This window comes from Misgurnus anguillicaudatus, chromosome 22 (assembly GCF_027580225.2).
Source record: "Misgurnus anguillicaudatus chromosome 22, ASM2758022v2, whole genome shotgun sequence".
Classification (NCBI taxonomy): Eukaryota; Metazoa; Chordata; class Actinopteri; order Cypriniformes; family Cobitidae; genus Misgurnus; species Misgurnus anguillicaudatus.
In genome coordinates, this window is record NC_073358.2 from 42,705,458 (window position 1) to 42,723,179 (window position 17,722).

General features: G+C 37.9%; 1 protein-coding gene and 1 long non-coding RNA gene across 7 annotated transcripts in view; one reads left to right on the forward strand and one right to left on the reverse strand.

Moving 5' to 3' along the window:
• myo1ha (myosin IHa) overlaps nt 1–17,722 on the reverse strand; it is a 43,611-nt gene that overhangs the window by 17,689 nt on the left and 8,200 nt on the right. For 4 of the 6 annotated variants that reach the window (XR_012365222.1, XM_055198655.2, XM_055198657.2 and 1 more), the window contains exons 3-12: nt 3,673–3,828; nt 2,742–2,857; nt 2,474–2,672; nt 2,324–2,404; nt 2,067–2,246; nt 1,861–1,959; nt 1,676–1,789; nt 581–652; nt 377–496; nt 134–201 (exon numbers count right to left, since the gene is read on the reverse strand). Coding sequence is in view for 5 of the 6 variants with exons in the window: in XM_055198655.2 (XP_055054630.2) it covers nt 134–201; nt 377–496; nt 581–652; nt 1,676–1,789; nt 1,861–1,959; nt 2,067–2,246; nt 2,324–2,404; nt 2,474–2,672; nt 2,742–2,857; nt 3,673–3,828 (1,205 nt within the window). In the remaining variant the exon portion in view is untranslated. Of the gene's footprint in view, nt 1–133; nt 202–376; nt 497–580; nt 653–1,675; nt 1,790–1,860; nt 1,960–2,066; nt 2,247–2,323; nt 2,405–2,473; nt 2,673–2,741; nt 2,858–3,672; nt 3,829–15,625; nt 15,726–17,722 lie in introns of those variants that run through there. The other 2 variants (XM_055198650.2, XM_073860515.1) reach the window with 2 other exon arrangements.
• LOC141358796 (uncharacterized) lies at nt 15,955–17,530 on the forward strand. Its single transcript, XR_012365224.1, has 3 exons — nt 15,955–15,985; nt 16,839–16,945; nt 17,075–17,530. It is a non-coding gene; the product is annotated as an uncharacterized lncRNA (long non-coding RNA).

A 17,722-nucleotide genomic window follows, 5' to 3' on the forward strand; every position in this document is an offset into this window, starting at 1 on the left:
CTCTACCAAAACTCTATTGTTATTGATTCTTTGTGGAAGTTTACCGAAAGTTACGTTTGTTCCACGGAAGCCGTTTGTGTATGTTGGTACTGCTGAAACCATCTAAATGCTATCTAATAATGCAAATTCATACCTGTTGACAAAGAATACCTCAAATCCATAAATGTCCAACAATCCAATTACTGTTTTCCTGCTAGAGTCCTAAACAGCAAAACATAACAATACAGGTACAGCATAAGATGGAGTAAGAAGTGTGTTTGCTTTCTTTTAAAAAATTACACACTTTTCCTCACAATGAAAGAAACTAATTCTACCATTTCTGGCCTCACAAGTTTTCACAATATTTATCTAAACAGCATTTTCCCTGTCATCCTACCTTATTTTCCAAAGACTCATTGATCCTATTGACCAGCCAGGTAAAGGTACGCCCATATATGGCTTTGGCCAGAGCATCTCTGGCATAGACAGCATGATCTACAGTGAATGGGCTCAGGACCTGAAGACCAGAGAGATCCAATTAAACAAACAGTGACATTTTACAATAACACATTACATGACATTACACACGCCCCTATGTTACCTCCTCTGATTTGGCTTCAATCTTCCTGTATGTAAGGGCTTCCTGAAGCACTTGCACATGGACCCCTAACAGCTAAAAAATCAAGATCACAATGTTAGATTAAAGGTGTTGATTTTTAGCTCCATCTGAGACTGTGAATTGCAACTAATGGCTCAGTCCACAGCTCACCCCTTCTTTTTCGAAACACATAGAAAAGCTACGATAGCCGCCACTGGACAAACGCATCATTGTCTGAGACAATTTAGTGTCAAAACATGCTCTAAAGAGCAGTTTATCCGTTTAGGGCTAATGAAGTAACATAGCGGTGCAAAATGGTGACTTCCATGTAAGGGGACCCACGGTGCATGTAGATTAAAACGGCTCATACTAAGGTAATAAAAACAATACAGTTCATTTTTAAGGTCATAATACACCACTGATCATATAGGTATGTACATTATATTCAGTGTTGGGGAAAGTTACATTAAAAAGTAATGCATTACAATATTAAGTTACTCCCCCAAAAAGTAACTAATTGCGTTACTTAGTTACTTTCCATGGAAAGTAATACTTATGTTACTTTTAAGTTACTTTTGCGTTACTTTTCTTACTTGGCTGAGGCTTAATCTCCTTCAGGCCTTGCGGGTGTTTTTATGACTGAGAAGTACTGCATTCAGAAATTGCAGATTTTCATCACAAAAATGTCAAGCTCTGGCCTGCCATCTCCGTTTCTGACTCCCGCTTAGGCGCGCACGCATAGAGTTCGTGTACTTCTACTATGACTACGTTCAGTTTAATTCATTACATTATTATTTTTAAATTGAATTAATTAAACTGAAAAGTAACTTGCATTATTTTTTTTAAAAAGTAACTCAAATGTTAATGTGTACATTTAAAAAGTAATGCGTTACTTTATATATTACTTTAGAAACGTAATATTATTACGTAATGCACATATTATTGTAATGCGTTACCCCAACACTAATTATATTGCATTTTTGTTAAGAGATCCATCTAAAATTTTCACAATGCACTTTTAAGATTATATAAATGACACAACTACTAAGGGTCAATGCAAGACAATTAAGTGCAACAAAACAGATAATAAAAGCTGACCTTAGATACCCAGCGTAGTCCTGCATTTGAGTTCAGAACTGCATAACCTTTGGTGTCTCCATCAAAGTGCACATTTCCCAGATGAAGCACACTGGCTATGATCCCAAAGAGGTGCTGGCATATTAAAGAAAGCAAGTTAGAGTCAAACAGATTACAAAGATTGCAGTTTCTACATTTATTCTTACCTCAGTGTCATTTGCATCAAAGTCAATGACAGACAGAGCATTTTTAACAGTTTTCCAGTCATTCTTATCATTGATGGAGCTCACATTGGAACATTGCCCCTATAAAGACAACAACACAAGTGCAGAAACACTGTGAACCAGTTTCGATATCACTGTAGGTTGCACACTTTTATCATAGTTTGTGCCCATCAAATCCGAAATCGCACCTGTACCAGATAGGAATACCGCTTGGTGTCTTTTTCCAAGCCCAGGTGTCTCAGTAGGTCTTCCTCTCCTCCTTCCACCAGCTGGTAAAAGATATGAAAATTTCTCTCTCCATGATTTTGGTGGACGACTCTGGACTTTTCCAGCAGATAGCTGAGGATATGGCCACCAACAGCATCTCCCTAATAATAAAAGTCACAAACCTTCTGTTGTATCTTAAAAAAGGCAATCAATCGGATCTTGTTGGATCGGTCCATACCTGGCTGTCAAACTGGATGTCCATGTACTTCCCAAAACGACTAGAGTTGTCATTTTTCATTGTCTTTGCATTTCCAAAAGCCTAAAACACATTTAATGAATGCATGGAATATATAGTGAATACTCACAGGCATATTTTTATTGGGCTAACCTCTAGTACAGGGTTGGACATGAGCATGCGGTCTCTCACTGTGTCCAGTAATGCAGTGCTGGGACAGCTGACCGCATAGTACTGTAAGATTTTTTTGGACGCCTCTGTTTTGCCTGCTCCGCTCTCCCCGGATATCAGAATGAAGTGGTTGTTTGCTTCTGTTAGCATGGTGTGGTAGGCATTATCTGCTAATGCATAGCTGGAAAGGATAAAGATAGGCTTTAAATGAGTTTTGGTTTCTGGTTTGGTAAGGAAAAGCTTCACTTACATATGAGGTGGAAGCTCAAAGAAGTTCACCCCCATGTAGAGGTCCATCTGTTTCTTGTTGTAAATGTCCAGCTCTTTGTATGGGTTCACGGATATCAGCAAAGTACCTATGTAAGTCTGTGTAAAAGTATAAAGAGGTTTAGACTTAAACATGTAGGATACAGTCTTAGGGGGCATGCACACCAAAACTTTTAAACGCGGCTGAAAACGCCTGAAGGACGCCGAATCCCAGCGATTTCTTCAGCTGAGCGCTTTGGTAGCTGTGATACTTGAGCTGTGAGCCGGTTGGTTGTTGTGATATTTGTCCCGGCCTTCCTTCACTGTGATTGGACGGCCGTGTGAGAACTGACATTGACGAGCGAAGCTTTTCACCCAAAGTTAAATCTCTTTCAACTCTCGGCGCTCAGCACTTAGTGCGGAAAAAACGCTGAGCACCGGCTGTTTTGAAAAACGCTGTGCTTCCATTGAAAACAAGCTCCGGCCGCGGGCGTAAAAGTTTTTGCACACCAAAACTTTTAAACGCGGCTGAAAATGCCTGGAGGACATCAATTGCCAGCTGTTTCTTCAGCCGAGCACTTTGGTAGCTGCTATACTTGAGCTGTGAGCCGATTGGTTGTTGTGATACTTGTCCCGCCCCTCCTCCACTGTGATTGGACTGCCGTGTGAGAACTGACATTGACGAGCGGAGCTTTTCACCCAAAGTTAAATCTCTTTCAACTCTCGGCGCTCAGCGCTTAGGGCGGAAAATCCGCCGAGCGCCGTTTCAGTGCGGAAAAAAAAACGCTAGCTGGTGGCTTATTTGAAAAAACGCAGAGTTTCCATTGGAATCAATTGAAAACATGCGCTGGCCAAGAGCGTAAAAGCTTTAGTGTGCACGCCCCCTTAGGGTGCATTTTTCTATTTTGTGTTTTTTGCCCTTGCTTTTCACTCACATATATCAAATCCTCTGAGAAACGTTTCTTCAGATTGTCTAGGAAGGCCGTCTCACTGTTGTGGGCATCGAGAAGCACAAAATCCTGGATGCCAACTCGGTCTCTGGCAATCAGGGCTCCCTCCAAGTCCAGCTGACCCAGCTTAACCTTTCCTTTCTGCCAAACAGACACAACACGGTGACCACAACTCAATGCAACTGATTAACACCGACCAAGCCTGTAGGATTGTGTGATAAGTGCGTCTGCATTTGTAAAGGTCAGCCTTAAAGCTTAAAAACAGGCCTGAATATCAATTTCTGTCAGTTCATTCATCACCCATGGAGATATTAGTTATGTATCGGTTCACAAGTTCGCCCTTACATCTAATCTGATTGCGAAAGTAAGCATATTTTGGCGTGCTGTCCAGGAAGAGGGCTCTGGATCCGGAGTGAAGCTCAAACTCGCCCGAACCCGGAGAACTCCCCCATCCCAAAGTGGGATATAACAGATTGGAGTGGCGAGTTGTGGTGATGGAGGGATGTCGGAACATGATCTCAAGACTGAGGTAGGTAGGATGTCTGTATATGGAGTGTTGTGATTACCTAATGAGATGCACCTGTGCTGAATTAGTTAATTACTTGATCGTGCTCCTCCCGAACCTTGTTAATAAAATGTAATTTATCAGCGTTATAGCTTTTTTCTGCATTTCTTCAGCAATAAAATCAACATTTGAGTCACCTATAGCTCTTTAACAAACTTCCTATCATGTTCAGATCACGACTTGGGGTGTAAGGCCTCAGATTGAGTCAAGATCATCCAACCGCATAATCTCCTTGTGATGTTTAACTAGTGCTGTTTTCTATTGTTGAGCACTTTGTAATGAGATATCATCTGCAGAAAGAACATGTTCATGTCCCTATGAATGACAGCTTAGCTTCTGCTACCAATCCTGTTTAAATATATCACGTTGGATATATTCCACAGACCATATCAGATAGCACTTTGTAGGCTATACTTTAAATGCAGGCAGCCATCTTCCAGCTTGTAGGCCAAAGTAATGCTTTCACTCCACTGAGATTTAAGCAGCCTGATCTAACACAAATTCGAATGTATTTTGTGAGTTGACCAATTCAGATGAATTCATAGAAAAGTTTAAAAAAGTTCATTCATCCGTGTCATTGTCACGGATCTTCTTATTTTTCCGTGTCCGTACCACAGACTTTTGTTTCGATTTCAATAGTTTTTCCTATTTATAATCCATTGTCGCCTCTTGGGTTTGGGGTTAGATTTGGGGTTTGGGTTAGGATGTCACTTTAACTATTGGTTTATACTATTTTTTTCCAGATTTTTAAAGGGGCAATAAGTAGGATTTACCCCCATCTAGTGGTGAAATTGTATTTTGAATTCAAACGAATCGTGCTCTCTAGCGCCTCGCCTTTCCAAATGCGTGTTGCAACTAGTTATGTAAACACTGATCTCCTTGTCCGTTGCAGCTGGTTCACGTGTTCTGAATGAAAACGCGTTTTGGAAACGCGTTGGTAGGCTAGTGCTTTTTGTCCCTCTCTCTGCTATTACATTTTATCAATACGGCGGAACGATATGGATGCCTCCTTGGACTTACCCATTCAATGTAAGTAAAGAGGAGACATTCTAAGCTTACAAAGAAAAGTCAGATCACTGGCAGAGGTCATTTGACACCAACGAGGACATATTCATGAATAAAGACATTGATTTTGATTAATAAAACACTTAAAATCCTACTTACAGTCCCTTTAAACAATTGTTGCCTGACGTTAGGGTTAGAGTTGGGTTTGGATGTCATTTTATGTAACAGAAAGTCGTTCTAATCCCAAACCCAAGCGACAATGCAAGAAAATAGGAACAACAATTGAGTAACCAATACGTGAAACTGACAAGGAAAAGAAAGTCTGTGGTACGGACACAGAAAAATGCAAAGATCCGTGAAAATGACACAGATAAATGAGCAAAATATTCCGTGACTATAATTCGTGAGATCAGGTTCTGTACAAATTAATACGAATTAGCCACCTCATAAAATACGTACAAATTGTTGGGTTTGGGTACAGTGGCACATCTAGTCTATGCTAGAATTGATCTTACAAGAGTTAACTGTAAATAAACAAATCTAATAAACGGAAATCTTCGATTTCTTCACACATTAAAGGCACTCTAAGCGAATCTGTGAGACGTCACTTTTTGTTGATGTTTGAACTGTTTTCAAACAAACGGAGCGTAGCTAACTCCTCCCAACCCCCACCCTTAAATGCTTCTTGTCGTTTATTGGCTGGAACACTTAGTGATTGTTTCTGTTTGTAGGTTTGGCCACTTTGTTATTATTGCAGTTTGTGGAGCCTGGGCTGTCTACAGAGATCACGTTTTTTACAGTTTGATCAGCGGACAGGCAGCAAGCAAATAGTGAGGAGATGTTTGCTGTATGTAACAAAAAATGTTTTATGGTCTAAAACGCGTGAATTCGCTTAGAGCACCTTTAAAGGAATTCAGTAAGAGGTTTACCACAATATTGAGCAATTTCTCAGCCAATCTTATAGATGTAACATAAGCCTTATATTTTTTTTGTAGTTACTTCCTTAGCTCAATGTGAAGTAATTGCATTTTAAAATAGAGAAGTTGTGTATTACTCAAAATAAGGAAGATACTTTCAATGCACTCATTGGTCCATTTAAAACTAGGCATTTATAGCAAATTTGAGAATTTACAGAGGTCCATAATTTTCAAAAATCTGCTCGGGTTTGTCCACCCCCAGCTTTTATGACCAGACGATATTTGACTTTCAGATAGCGAATTAAACGACGAAACAGAAAAGGGGAAAGAAATCTAAGTCTAATCTAACGACTAGAAGCCCCCGAAAATCTCTTCTGTCCCCCTCCCCGCCTTCACCCTAAACCTCATTAGCTTTGAAAGAGTCCGTTTTTGTCCTGTAAATTCCAAAGACGATGGACAATGAAGAAGCTTTTAAAATGCAGTCTACATTCCATTACACATATTCCCTCTGCGTATCCTTTCAAAATTTATTCATTAGAAAACATTTAACGTCACACTGAATTTCACACTGGGCAGTCTCGGGACAATAGATAGATTTGGCCTATTTGGGCCGGTGCGGGCTGGATGGATGTAGAGGGGGAGAGTGCAAAGCGGCAGAAGAGAGGGAGAGAGGGTGATATGCAGGGACATATAAAGGGGGGTTGCTTATATTTGTCTGATCTGAGAGTTTTGAAATGGGGCCGTCTTGAGACAACAGGACAGACTAAATTGTGCTGTAACGGTCCGTGCCCCGCTGATCCGTAAGACTCATTTAGCATGCCCTCCGGGCACACAATAGACGCTTGTTCTGAACGGTGAACACCGCAAGGAAGGGTGTTGTGGGTGTATTCTGGATGGGGGAAGTATTTTGAGAATGGGAGATTTTCTTCCACCTGTCCGCCAATAAAATTTCCACCACACGAACACGGTTGCGAACCGCCACCCACCACCTTGCCTCGCTTTACGCTCCCCACCATTTCATCTCCTCGCCGACAACCCCAAAACACGTCCCTCCCCCTCTCGCCCTGCTTTAAGCCAAAGGGGCAGGTGAACAATATCATTGAAGATCCCTTATTTGAGATGTCAGAACCAATCTCAATCTCAGTGTTATTGAGGAGACTCCCCCTCTTTAGTTTCTCTTCTCACATGGGAACAAGCTGAACTCAATGTCACATGAGCGACAATGGATAGAAGGGATGCTAATGTTTGTAGTGTGACACTTTCAGTGTGATAAGACCCATGGGCATGGGCATCGGCACAGGAAAGGCCTGTTCCTCTTTTTCGAAACATGCAATATGCTACATGTTACTCAATTTGGCCATATAAACTCAGTCTCACCCATTCATTATTTATAATTTTACAATTAAAGTAAAGAGATCAAAATCAAAGTATGGACTTACACAAAAAAAACTTGTTGCATCTAAATTTTTACGTTTAATTAACTTTACAATTCATTGCTACTTTCTTGACTACTGAGGAATTGCTATAAATTATAAAAATAAATTTGAAATAACTTAAGTGCAACAAGGATATTTTACCGTGTATGATCGCAAATCAAAAATACATTTATGTATTTGACAGAAGCAATTGCATTCAAGATATACAGTACTGTGCAAAAGTCTTAGGCCACCACCTGACTTGTTGTTTTAAAAGTTTAATGTCCATACATATTTATTTTGCAATCTCTTTTATTAAGATACAAACAGAAAATACATGAAATATGTACAAAAAAAAATCCATTTTCAGGACTAAATGTCTTCTTTAGGCATCGTAGGTGTTTAGTGTGACTTCTCTTGGCATTAAACACATCTTGAGCAGAATGAAGTAAAAAGACTAATTTCTTTAAAATTAGGATTTAATTTTATTTAGGTTTAAGAGATCCTGCAGTTTCCTGCTATTGCTCAAGTGGAAGGAGAGTTTACCCTAAAAACGTGACACATCAGTTTACATTTTTTATACAGTTTTTAATACTATATACACATTTTCTGTATTTTCTGGATGTATTCTTTTAAAGAGACTCAGAAAGAATTATATATGATCACTATAACATTGCAAAAACAACAAATCTAATTCTGGCATGGTGGCGTAGACTTTTGCACAGTACTGTACATTTTATTAGTACACAGGTTCCTATGACTCGAACCTGTGACCTTTGCACTGCTAACACTGCCATCTTTGCCACATTTCGGCCAACTTCATGAGGAGTTCATCTGAAATCTTCTCTGGTGTATGGTTGACACTTACTGGTCTTCTTTGTCCATCAGAAATAGTAATTATAGATGCATTACTTCAACCAATAATAATTTAATTACTTTCTGTTTTGTCACACAATTAATTTTATTTGTCAGGAAAACAAAATGCCGAATTTTAAGGATAAGCATGCATTTTCTTTACAACAAAATAAAAGCCATAGACACAAAACCTATCAAAGTATCCTCTAGTCACATCAGGTGTCAAGTTAGTCTTCCTTCTTAATATAGAAGCTATTGTCTTTTAATTAAGAGATGGTCCTTCAACCAAGTCTAACGTGTCAGTCATGGATAAGTTGAGATGACCTTAACTGAATAAGAAAGGGAGGGACAGAGGTTGGTAAGAATGGAAAAAGAGGAAAAAGTAACGATAGATACATTTAAGACATCCTACTCCTCTGCAGACCTGGCCAAGAATAGGAAAGAGTAGACATGATGGGCAATAGAAGCTTTCTTGAAGTGAGCCGTGAGGTCTGGTTACGTCTCTCTTGAAGTTGTATAACTTGTGACCAGTGAACACAACTACGTGTTTAAGCCAAATGCCAAAGCAACAGAAATAAAATAATGAAAAAGAAAAAAGTTTAAGAACTAAAACATTGAATATTTAAAGGCCACATTGATACTGAAATTACTGAATTTGGTTTTAATGTCTTATGCATGATGTCATGCTATGATGTTCCTGTATAGCTTAGTGATAGAGCATAGCGTTAGCAGCGTAAAAGGTCATGGGTTCGAACACACACAGTACTGATAAAAATGTAAACCTTGTAATGCACTGTAAGTCGTTTTGAATAAAAGCATCTGCCAAATGCAATGTAAATGTAATATATTTGGGGGTGATATAAAGATAGCAGTTAAAACTATGCAGAGTCCAGTAACATAAGCCAACGCATTACGCAATAAATAAAATTACAACACACACATACACACACAATGATCATACCTGCATCCTAAGAGCTGATTGGGTCAGCCGCTGGTTAAAACAGGGGAACTAAAGACATCCAGACCAAATTCTCCTTGATAAGTTACATGTACACCTATGCTCAAACAATTCCTACTGTTCCAACACATGCCATGAAATTTCCACTCTGGATCTTCACATGTAGTCTCAGACTCCCCTAACATCCATTTGCGTGTTTCTAAAAAGACTTCACAGTGCAAGCACAGGTTCAAGATTAGGTGGCTCGGGTACGGAGACGGTGGCCATCTATTATTCCTCTGCTCTTCACAGTAATGACCCATGTACTGGTTGCAAGGCCTGGGTACTTAATGATTCATGGCCCAGTCAGGTGGGGGTTCAAAGGACCAGAGATCTTATTCAGTGCTTACCTAGGTGTCTACCTCTGCTCTGGGTGTAACACAAAGATACAGAAACACAATCCGACTAAACATTGATATCAACCCTCTCACAATCTATTTCAGCCGGTAAAACCAAACACTACAGCTTGTTTCTGATCTTTGATTAGGGAAATATATTCATGGCCAATTAACCATTGTGCACACAATCAGTGAGTTTGAGAGTCAATAAAGTTGCCAACAGAGGCGACGGCACTACTCTGTGTACTCAAGACTAAATAGGTACGTGTTAGCCATTCAATCACAGCACAAACCTACAGAAGATTAGCGCATCTTCGTTGGACGAACTAAACTTGAGAGGATGTTTTAGACAAGCTCAACCTTATTTTCCCTTAGCCTAGTTATCCGAAGCATGCTTGAGACAAGTAACCGGTGTCTCTTTTCACTCTACTAATGACCCAAATAATCCAGGAGAATAGATTGGGTTTCCTACAGCACTTGTGTTGAATCTCCAGTGTGATATATTGTGTCAGGCTTGACAAGAATGATGTCAAGTGTCACTCTATCTGATTTTCAACAAGGTGACATGTAAGGACGGTTTTGTTGAACTATTGCACTTGACCTCAATCTAAAAAAAAACGTATCTTTGATTTGTTTAAGATATTTGCTGGCCCATGTTTTTGCATTGATTGCAAACCCCTGCAGTCTACTGTAAAGGTAGCACATGGACTGATCACGATTATCTATACGCAGTCATATTCAAAGTTGTCCCATTCACAAGCTCTGTTGTCAAGGCTACCTTCTCCCCCTTACACCGCAGGCCCGTTCTGCTCCACCCCCCCCCCCCCCTTCCAGTAATGCTTGTCCAGCCTTAACAGGCTTTGTGCTGCCCACTGGGCCCTGATGCAGCACGAGACCCGGCAAATCCTATTATACAGGAGTCACAGCACTTGATTTTCCCATTAGAGATTCCAAGCAGAGAATAAGGGTGTATTATAACACCGGCTTTGCTCCGTTCCCATCGAAAGTCCCACCTTGCTTTTTCTCAGTATTAGCTGTGTGTTTCATTTGTGTTTTCGCTGTGATTTTCTTTATATAGAAGGAGGGGACACAATTAAACGTCTCAACATCAGCCATTACATCTTCTTAATATGCATTTTAAATCGTCTTTAATTATACTGTATGTGAACCTGCCTGTGCAAACCCAGATTAAGTCATTTTTCAAATCAAGGTGAAGAACATTTATATAATATAAAATATAACCTTCACATGTTTAACACGAATTGAGTCAGACCATGTCAAATATTGAAATCATCAAATTAAACTTTGATGCTCCTAATCTCAAAATCAGATTATGAGACTTCATCTTGGCTTTCACAGAAAGGGACACAGGTAACAACTTTCCTAAAAAGTATCTATGGTGTTTTTTATTTAGAAACCTGTCAGAGACCACCCCTAAAATATTTTATCACAGAAGCATCTTCAAACGAATCAACCAAAAGGTAACCATTTTGACATGAGCCAAGTAGGACGACACAAGTCATTTTTGGAGGTGTTAAATGAATAGTGGAGAGAAGAAAGCTTTCATTCACTCCCCCTGTCAGAGTTTAGGCCGACCCTGACCTGCTGATATGACAAAAGACCGGTGTCAAAAGGTGACCTGATTGGTGACCCCAGATACATGGTGTTTGAACTGGAACTTTGAAGGTCAGATTAGAAACCGAAGAAGGGGAGGTGACCACTTATACAGGGGGTTAAATCAATTTATTTGATTGTTACAATTCACTTGAGTGTTACAATTTTTTGTAGGGCAAGGCACACTATTGGACTTTATTTATTAATGGAAATGGTACACATTTATGCATTTGGCAGGTGCTTTTATCCAAACTGACTTACAGTGCTTAGATTTATTTATCAATGCAGCATGAAGTTAAAACAACTTAGTCAATTCAACCTACTATTTTAAGTTTTGATCTGTGGTAAGTTGATGTAATTTAACAAAAATATATGTTGTTTTTTTAAAGTGTAGTATTAATTACACGGCTCATTGGAATGCTGGATTCTGATTGGCCAGGCATGATATTTGCAGGTTTCTTATTACCAGATAACAACTGCTTAAAACTAATAACACACAGTAACCTCAACAACTACTTGAGACTTATGGCCTCATGTTTACATTATTTCTTTAGTAAAACATTTACATTTTTATAATTTTATTTATAAAATTAATATATACTGCATTATTTTTAATTATTAAACATTCATTTAAACTGCTATAACATTTTTTCTGTTTAATATTTTACCTCCAGACACTTCAGTGAAAAACCTGCCAGAGTTATATTCATTTGAAGGTGCAAATCAACTTTTCAATATTTGCAGGTTTCTTGTTACCAGATAACAACTGCTTAAAACTAATAACACACAGTAACCTGCATGCTGCGAATCATTTTGACAGGTACAATTTAATATTACACCAAACGAAATATAAATATGTATTTTAAAAACATATGAGATTATATTTACAAATAATTATACCACGGGGCTGTTGAAGGCTTTATTTTGATTGGTTGAGAAAAGTTCCATGGGTGTTGATATTTTTCAATAATCACACACCTAACCTTTAAAATGTCTTAAAAAATAGGCACCAGAGCAATATTTTTGGTAACCGTGGTATAAGCGGAGTAATTGACTCTGGTCCTTTAACCCTTTTACTGTCACCGTTCCTCCTGAGGAATATTTTGGATGTAAATGTTTATCAAATCATGACAAACGATATATCTTCAGAAAAGTCTAAGCCTCTAGAATACAGATATGTTCAGTGTTTTATAAAATAAATTATGTAGGGAGAGTAATTGATTCATTTATGACAAGAGTGCGCCTAAAACATTGATAATCCTGCTATATGTCACTGTTCCGCCCATACGAGACGCCTACTGTTGCTTCAGTTTTTTGCATAAGAATTCATATCTAATCATGACAAACTATATATCGTTTGAAAGCTCTAAGAGTGTAGTTTTCATATATCATCATCTTTTTGGGGAAAACACTAAACCCCTACTCTAAACCTAAAAAATCATGACAAACTATATATCACTAGAAAGCTCTCAGAATGTAGTTTTCATATTTTAAGGTCATCTGATGATAGAAATAATGTAGTGACAGTTTTTTTGTTACATGACCCACCCACCATAGGAAAGCATATTAATTTTATATATTCATAACACTATATATAAATCTTCAAAAATGTTGACAAACTATATATTGTTGGTAAGCTCTAAGAATGTAGTTTTCATATTTTAAAACATTTTAGCCATAATAATAATACAGTAAGAGTTATTGAATAATTTGTGACAAGAGTATGCAGCAAACCGTTGACACCTAGTGGTCTTTGTTGGTAAAACGACTAAAAGAGTGACACAAACCACAATTTTTGTGATTTTAACTTGACATTTGGATCACAATTACTTGAGACTTATGGCTTCATGTTTACATTATTTCTTTTGTGAAACATTTACGTTTTTATAATTTCATTTGTAAAATGAATATGTACTGCATTATTTTTAATTATTAAACATACATTTAAACTGCTATTAATTTTTTTCTGTTTAATATTTCCACCTCCAGACACCAAAAACCTGCCAGAGTTATTCATGTTATGGGGTTAAATAATTCGAAAATAATGCACACCTGCGGTGTAACGGGTGTGCATTATTTTCTTATAATTCAACGGCCTGTCGTCAATTATTCCTTACTTAAAAACCACATTTTGTGACATCTGAACGTCTTGTCTTATTTTAAAACCCAAAATAAACTGGTTTTCCTTGCGGAAGGTCTGCATTCGCAAAAAAATTAGCTAATAATATATTTTTTAATTCAATATTCAATGTTTCTTACATTACTTATGGTTATGAGGTAAATAGCTATGTAATAAGCAGGATAATGTGCAGGCAGCCAGTTACATGTCGTAAAATAAACCCCTTCAATGTGACCCTCTGCCTATTTCTGCAATTACAACCGGCTGCCTACATAATCCCTTACGTCCAGTTTGAACCCACAACCTTTGTGCTGCTTATGCAATGCTCTACTAGCTCACCAACAGAAACACAAACAAATACACTGAAAAAAAAATGTTGTAACATTTCAGCCATCAAACTTTGGGAAATAATAGGAGGGTAATTTTTGGCCCAATTTAAAGGATCTTTTCAATTAATTATGTGATTTTCTGATGAACCGTCCGACCTATTAAAAACACATCTTTAAAAGACGCTTCATGCTTCTCTGGTCTAGCCCAGTGTCATCCTAGGTTCAGTCTGGGTGACAGGCGTCGAAAAGGTCACTCAAAGGGTCTCTCATTAGTCTAACTAACAGAATAAACCAATAAAGGCAAAGAGAGAAAAAGAATGACCTACCCACTACAAGTGATTAGGTTAAAACTATTTCAAAACAACTCAAAATGAAGTCTGAACTAGCATTGTGACATCTGTGTACCAATTATCTAGCCCTATTTGTCGAAACACAATCCCTTAAACTGGGAAGTTACAGTTAAATGAAAGATGACACTTTTGAATAACAATATGAGGAGGGGGCTTTAGAGGATGGAACTCCAACATTTACATTACATTTAGAGAGTTTCTTTGAGAGAGTTTCAGTTGAAATACTAATATTGGAGAAAATTATTTTTTAAGTGGTGTGACTTTTTTAACTATATATTTAAAGTGCGTAGTCTCTTAATACATATGAGGTAACAAAGCATGCATGTATAATAAAATGAGAATTACAAAATATTTATTTAAAGTAGCTTTTGCTGAAATATGTTCCTGCTGTAATTGTTTAAATGATGTCCAAAGATCTGGGTCTAGTGCAGAGTCAGTGACTGTGGGTGGTACCCATGGGCTTTAGGACCCAGTGTGCCTCTCATAGGAGCGTCTTTTTGTCCGTTGCAAGTGCGCATTGATTGTGACCATTGTGACTTTGCGATTTACCATCTGTAGTGTCCCATGTGGTTCAAGTCAATTAACGTCACTGCCCAGCACAGTTTACATTAGGTTTAAAACCTTTGCCATTTCATAACAGTTTTCCGAAGTTACCTTAAAAGTTGGAAATACAATCTGTGGAGTTATATTTTTGTTATACAGCCTATAATAATAATAATAATAATAATAATAATAATAATAATAATAATAATAGAACAATAATAAACAAAAAGGACGCTTAAAACTTAAATTATAATCAGCTTGTAATGTATTTTGTCATTTGTTGCTATTCTATATAAAGGTAGAGTTTAATAACAAAGTACAGTAGCCACATGTAAACTAATTACTGTAAACATTTCTAAAATGCACTTTATGTTATTTTTGCATAACTCTTTGTTAACATTCATTGTTACTGGCTAGTCATTTATAATGGCAGCCTGTAGCAAGAATGTCTCATCACCTCGAGCGCGCGCCACTCAGCGCGTTTTTCCCGCTGCACTGAATCCAAACGACGCGGCTTGAAAGGCGGTTTAATTACAAGCAGTACACTACACTACAGCACATAATAGGGCAGAATATCACACAGAACCGCACGAAGAGGATGTCCTTAGCTAAAATCGTACAAAAATAATGGATATCGACAGGTGAAAAACAATATCAGGAACTGGTATGTTATTATATGTTGCCAATGGATACAAGGACGTGGAAATGCAGGTCTCAGTGTTTTCTCCGTGTCTGCTTTGACCATTCATAGGATTTTATGAGCTTGAAATTATGCATTCGTCAGAAACTAACTAAGAAGTTTTAATAAAGTAAGCTTTTTGTTGTTCATTGTGGAGAAGAAACAGTCACATTTACTGTGATTTACACGACCTGGTGCACCTGTGGACTAACCCGTGGACTTGAATGTGCTACGGAGAAAACAGCAAAGGGGTAACACGAAACTTTTGAAACGACTTCATTCTAATTAAAGTTAAAGACAACTAGTAACTTCCAGCACATCGAGATGCTCTGACAGATAGTCTGCGTGATTTTACTGGCAACAGCTGTCAGAGAGCGAGACCCCCTCCCATCTGACTGCTCGCGCTGCGAGTGCACAGTGCGCATGACAGACGGGAACGAGCCGTACCGGAGAGGGAAATTTAAAAACGTTTTTTTTCTTTCGGGAGAACAAGAGCCCGAACAAACAGTAGACATTTTCCTTCGTCTCATAATAACCCAGGATTAACAGCACCGCAACTTCAGCACAAACAGGTAAAAATAAGTTTATATCAGACTAGCTGTTTTATTTTAGATTTTAGAGATAAAAAGAGGCTGCGCACCTGTGACTGACGTTATAACGTCTGAACATCGACGTCAAGTATTGCATGATTTAGAGATTAAATAATTGTGTTTCTTTGTTTAACTACAAAAGGTTTATAAATATTTGTGCCTATAATGCATGTAACATTTCCTGATAATTATAAAAAATTATGAAATCTTACTGATATTTAAATATTGGTGCGCGTGAACAGATTGACAGGTAAGGGTGAGCGATGACGTGCGAAGATCTCAGTCAATAAAGCAAATATCACCTGCACTCTAAATAGTAATTTATTTACTTTTTATGATATTTTATATTATAATAAATATCGATATATATCTATATTATCTATTTTTATAAGTTTTGTTGATCAATACACTGACATCATGTGATACACATTTTTAAGAAAAAAATATATTTTTTTAAATGTAGCTAATCTAAGACGTTGCATTTTATCTTTGAAATAATTTTGATGCTACTGTTATTTTAAGGGATAGTTCACCCCAAAATGAAGATTTTGTCATCGTTTACTCACTCTCATGTTGTTATAAACCTGTATAATTTTTTTGTTTTGAAGAACACAAAAGAAGATATTTTGAGGAATGGTTATAACCAAATCAATCAGAGGCCCCATTGACTTCCATAGTAGTATAAAAGAATACAATGGAAGTCAATGGGGCCTTGATCGGTTTGTTTACAAACATTTCACATAATTTTAATTTTTGGGTGAACTATCCCTTTAAGTTGTGTTTTCAGTATTGAGTTACAATCTTATACTTATATCCTGTGCTTTGCATGGCTTAGATTGATTTTGTCTGCCAGAAGATGATAGAAAGTGGAATTACAACCAGGATGTCAGGAAATCATGAAAACTCTGGACAAAGTCACCACACCTCTGCACAAGAATACAGGTAGGGTCTTCCCAGTGCTTTTGAATGCTGTTTTTGTAGCAGATTAGAGAATAAAATGATAATTTCAGGAAGAAGGGGGTGCTGGTGACCTTAATAAAACCCCCACCTTCCCTGTTCTGTTAAATAAAGGTGTGTTTTGAGAGGCAAGGAAATTGGGGTTTGCAAAAACAGAAAAGAGCGAGAGAATACATCATCTTTTCTCTGAATGGATCTGTCAGAAAGCATCAGGTCTGTTTACACGCCCGCTGTCGGCACACGGAGGGATTGAGGACCTTGGTGGGGGCCCCCACAGGTCACCAAGGAGAAGTGGCTCCCAATTAGAATGTAAACGAGGGTGACTTGAGCTGTGATAAACCGTGACTGTGTGTTCCCGCCTCCCCCTTTCTGTGGGACACGTAATGGTTTGCATCAATGAGCAAATAAAATCATTTTTTCTTCCACTTGTATAACTGCACCCTAATGACCGTAAAAAAATAGTACAATACACAGTTGGGTTTACAATTAGACTTCAGAAATGCTAATAAGTACAAGGATGTACCCCCCTCTCTTGATGGTCCTAAGTTTGAGTTTATGTGACATGTTATGAATTCTTTACAAAATGTACCCCCCTCTTCTCCCAATTATAAAAGCATATTTAAATCATTATTATAACACTATTGTTGTCCTCGCTTTACAGTAGTTTTCCTTTTGTCAATAGGCCATAAGTAAATCTCAGAACTGCAATGTAAGACCAAGTTATCTCAAACTAAGCCAGACTTTTCCTGTTCCTCCTTCCAT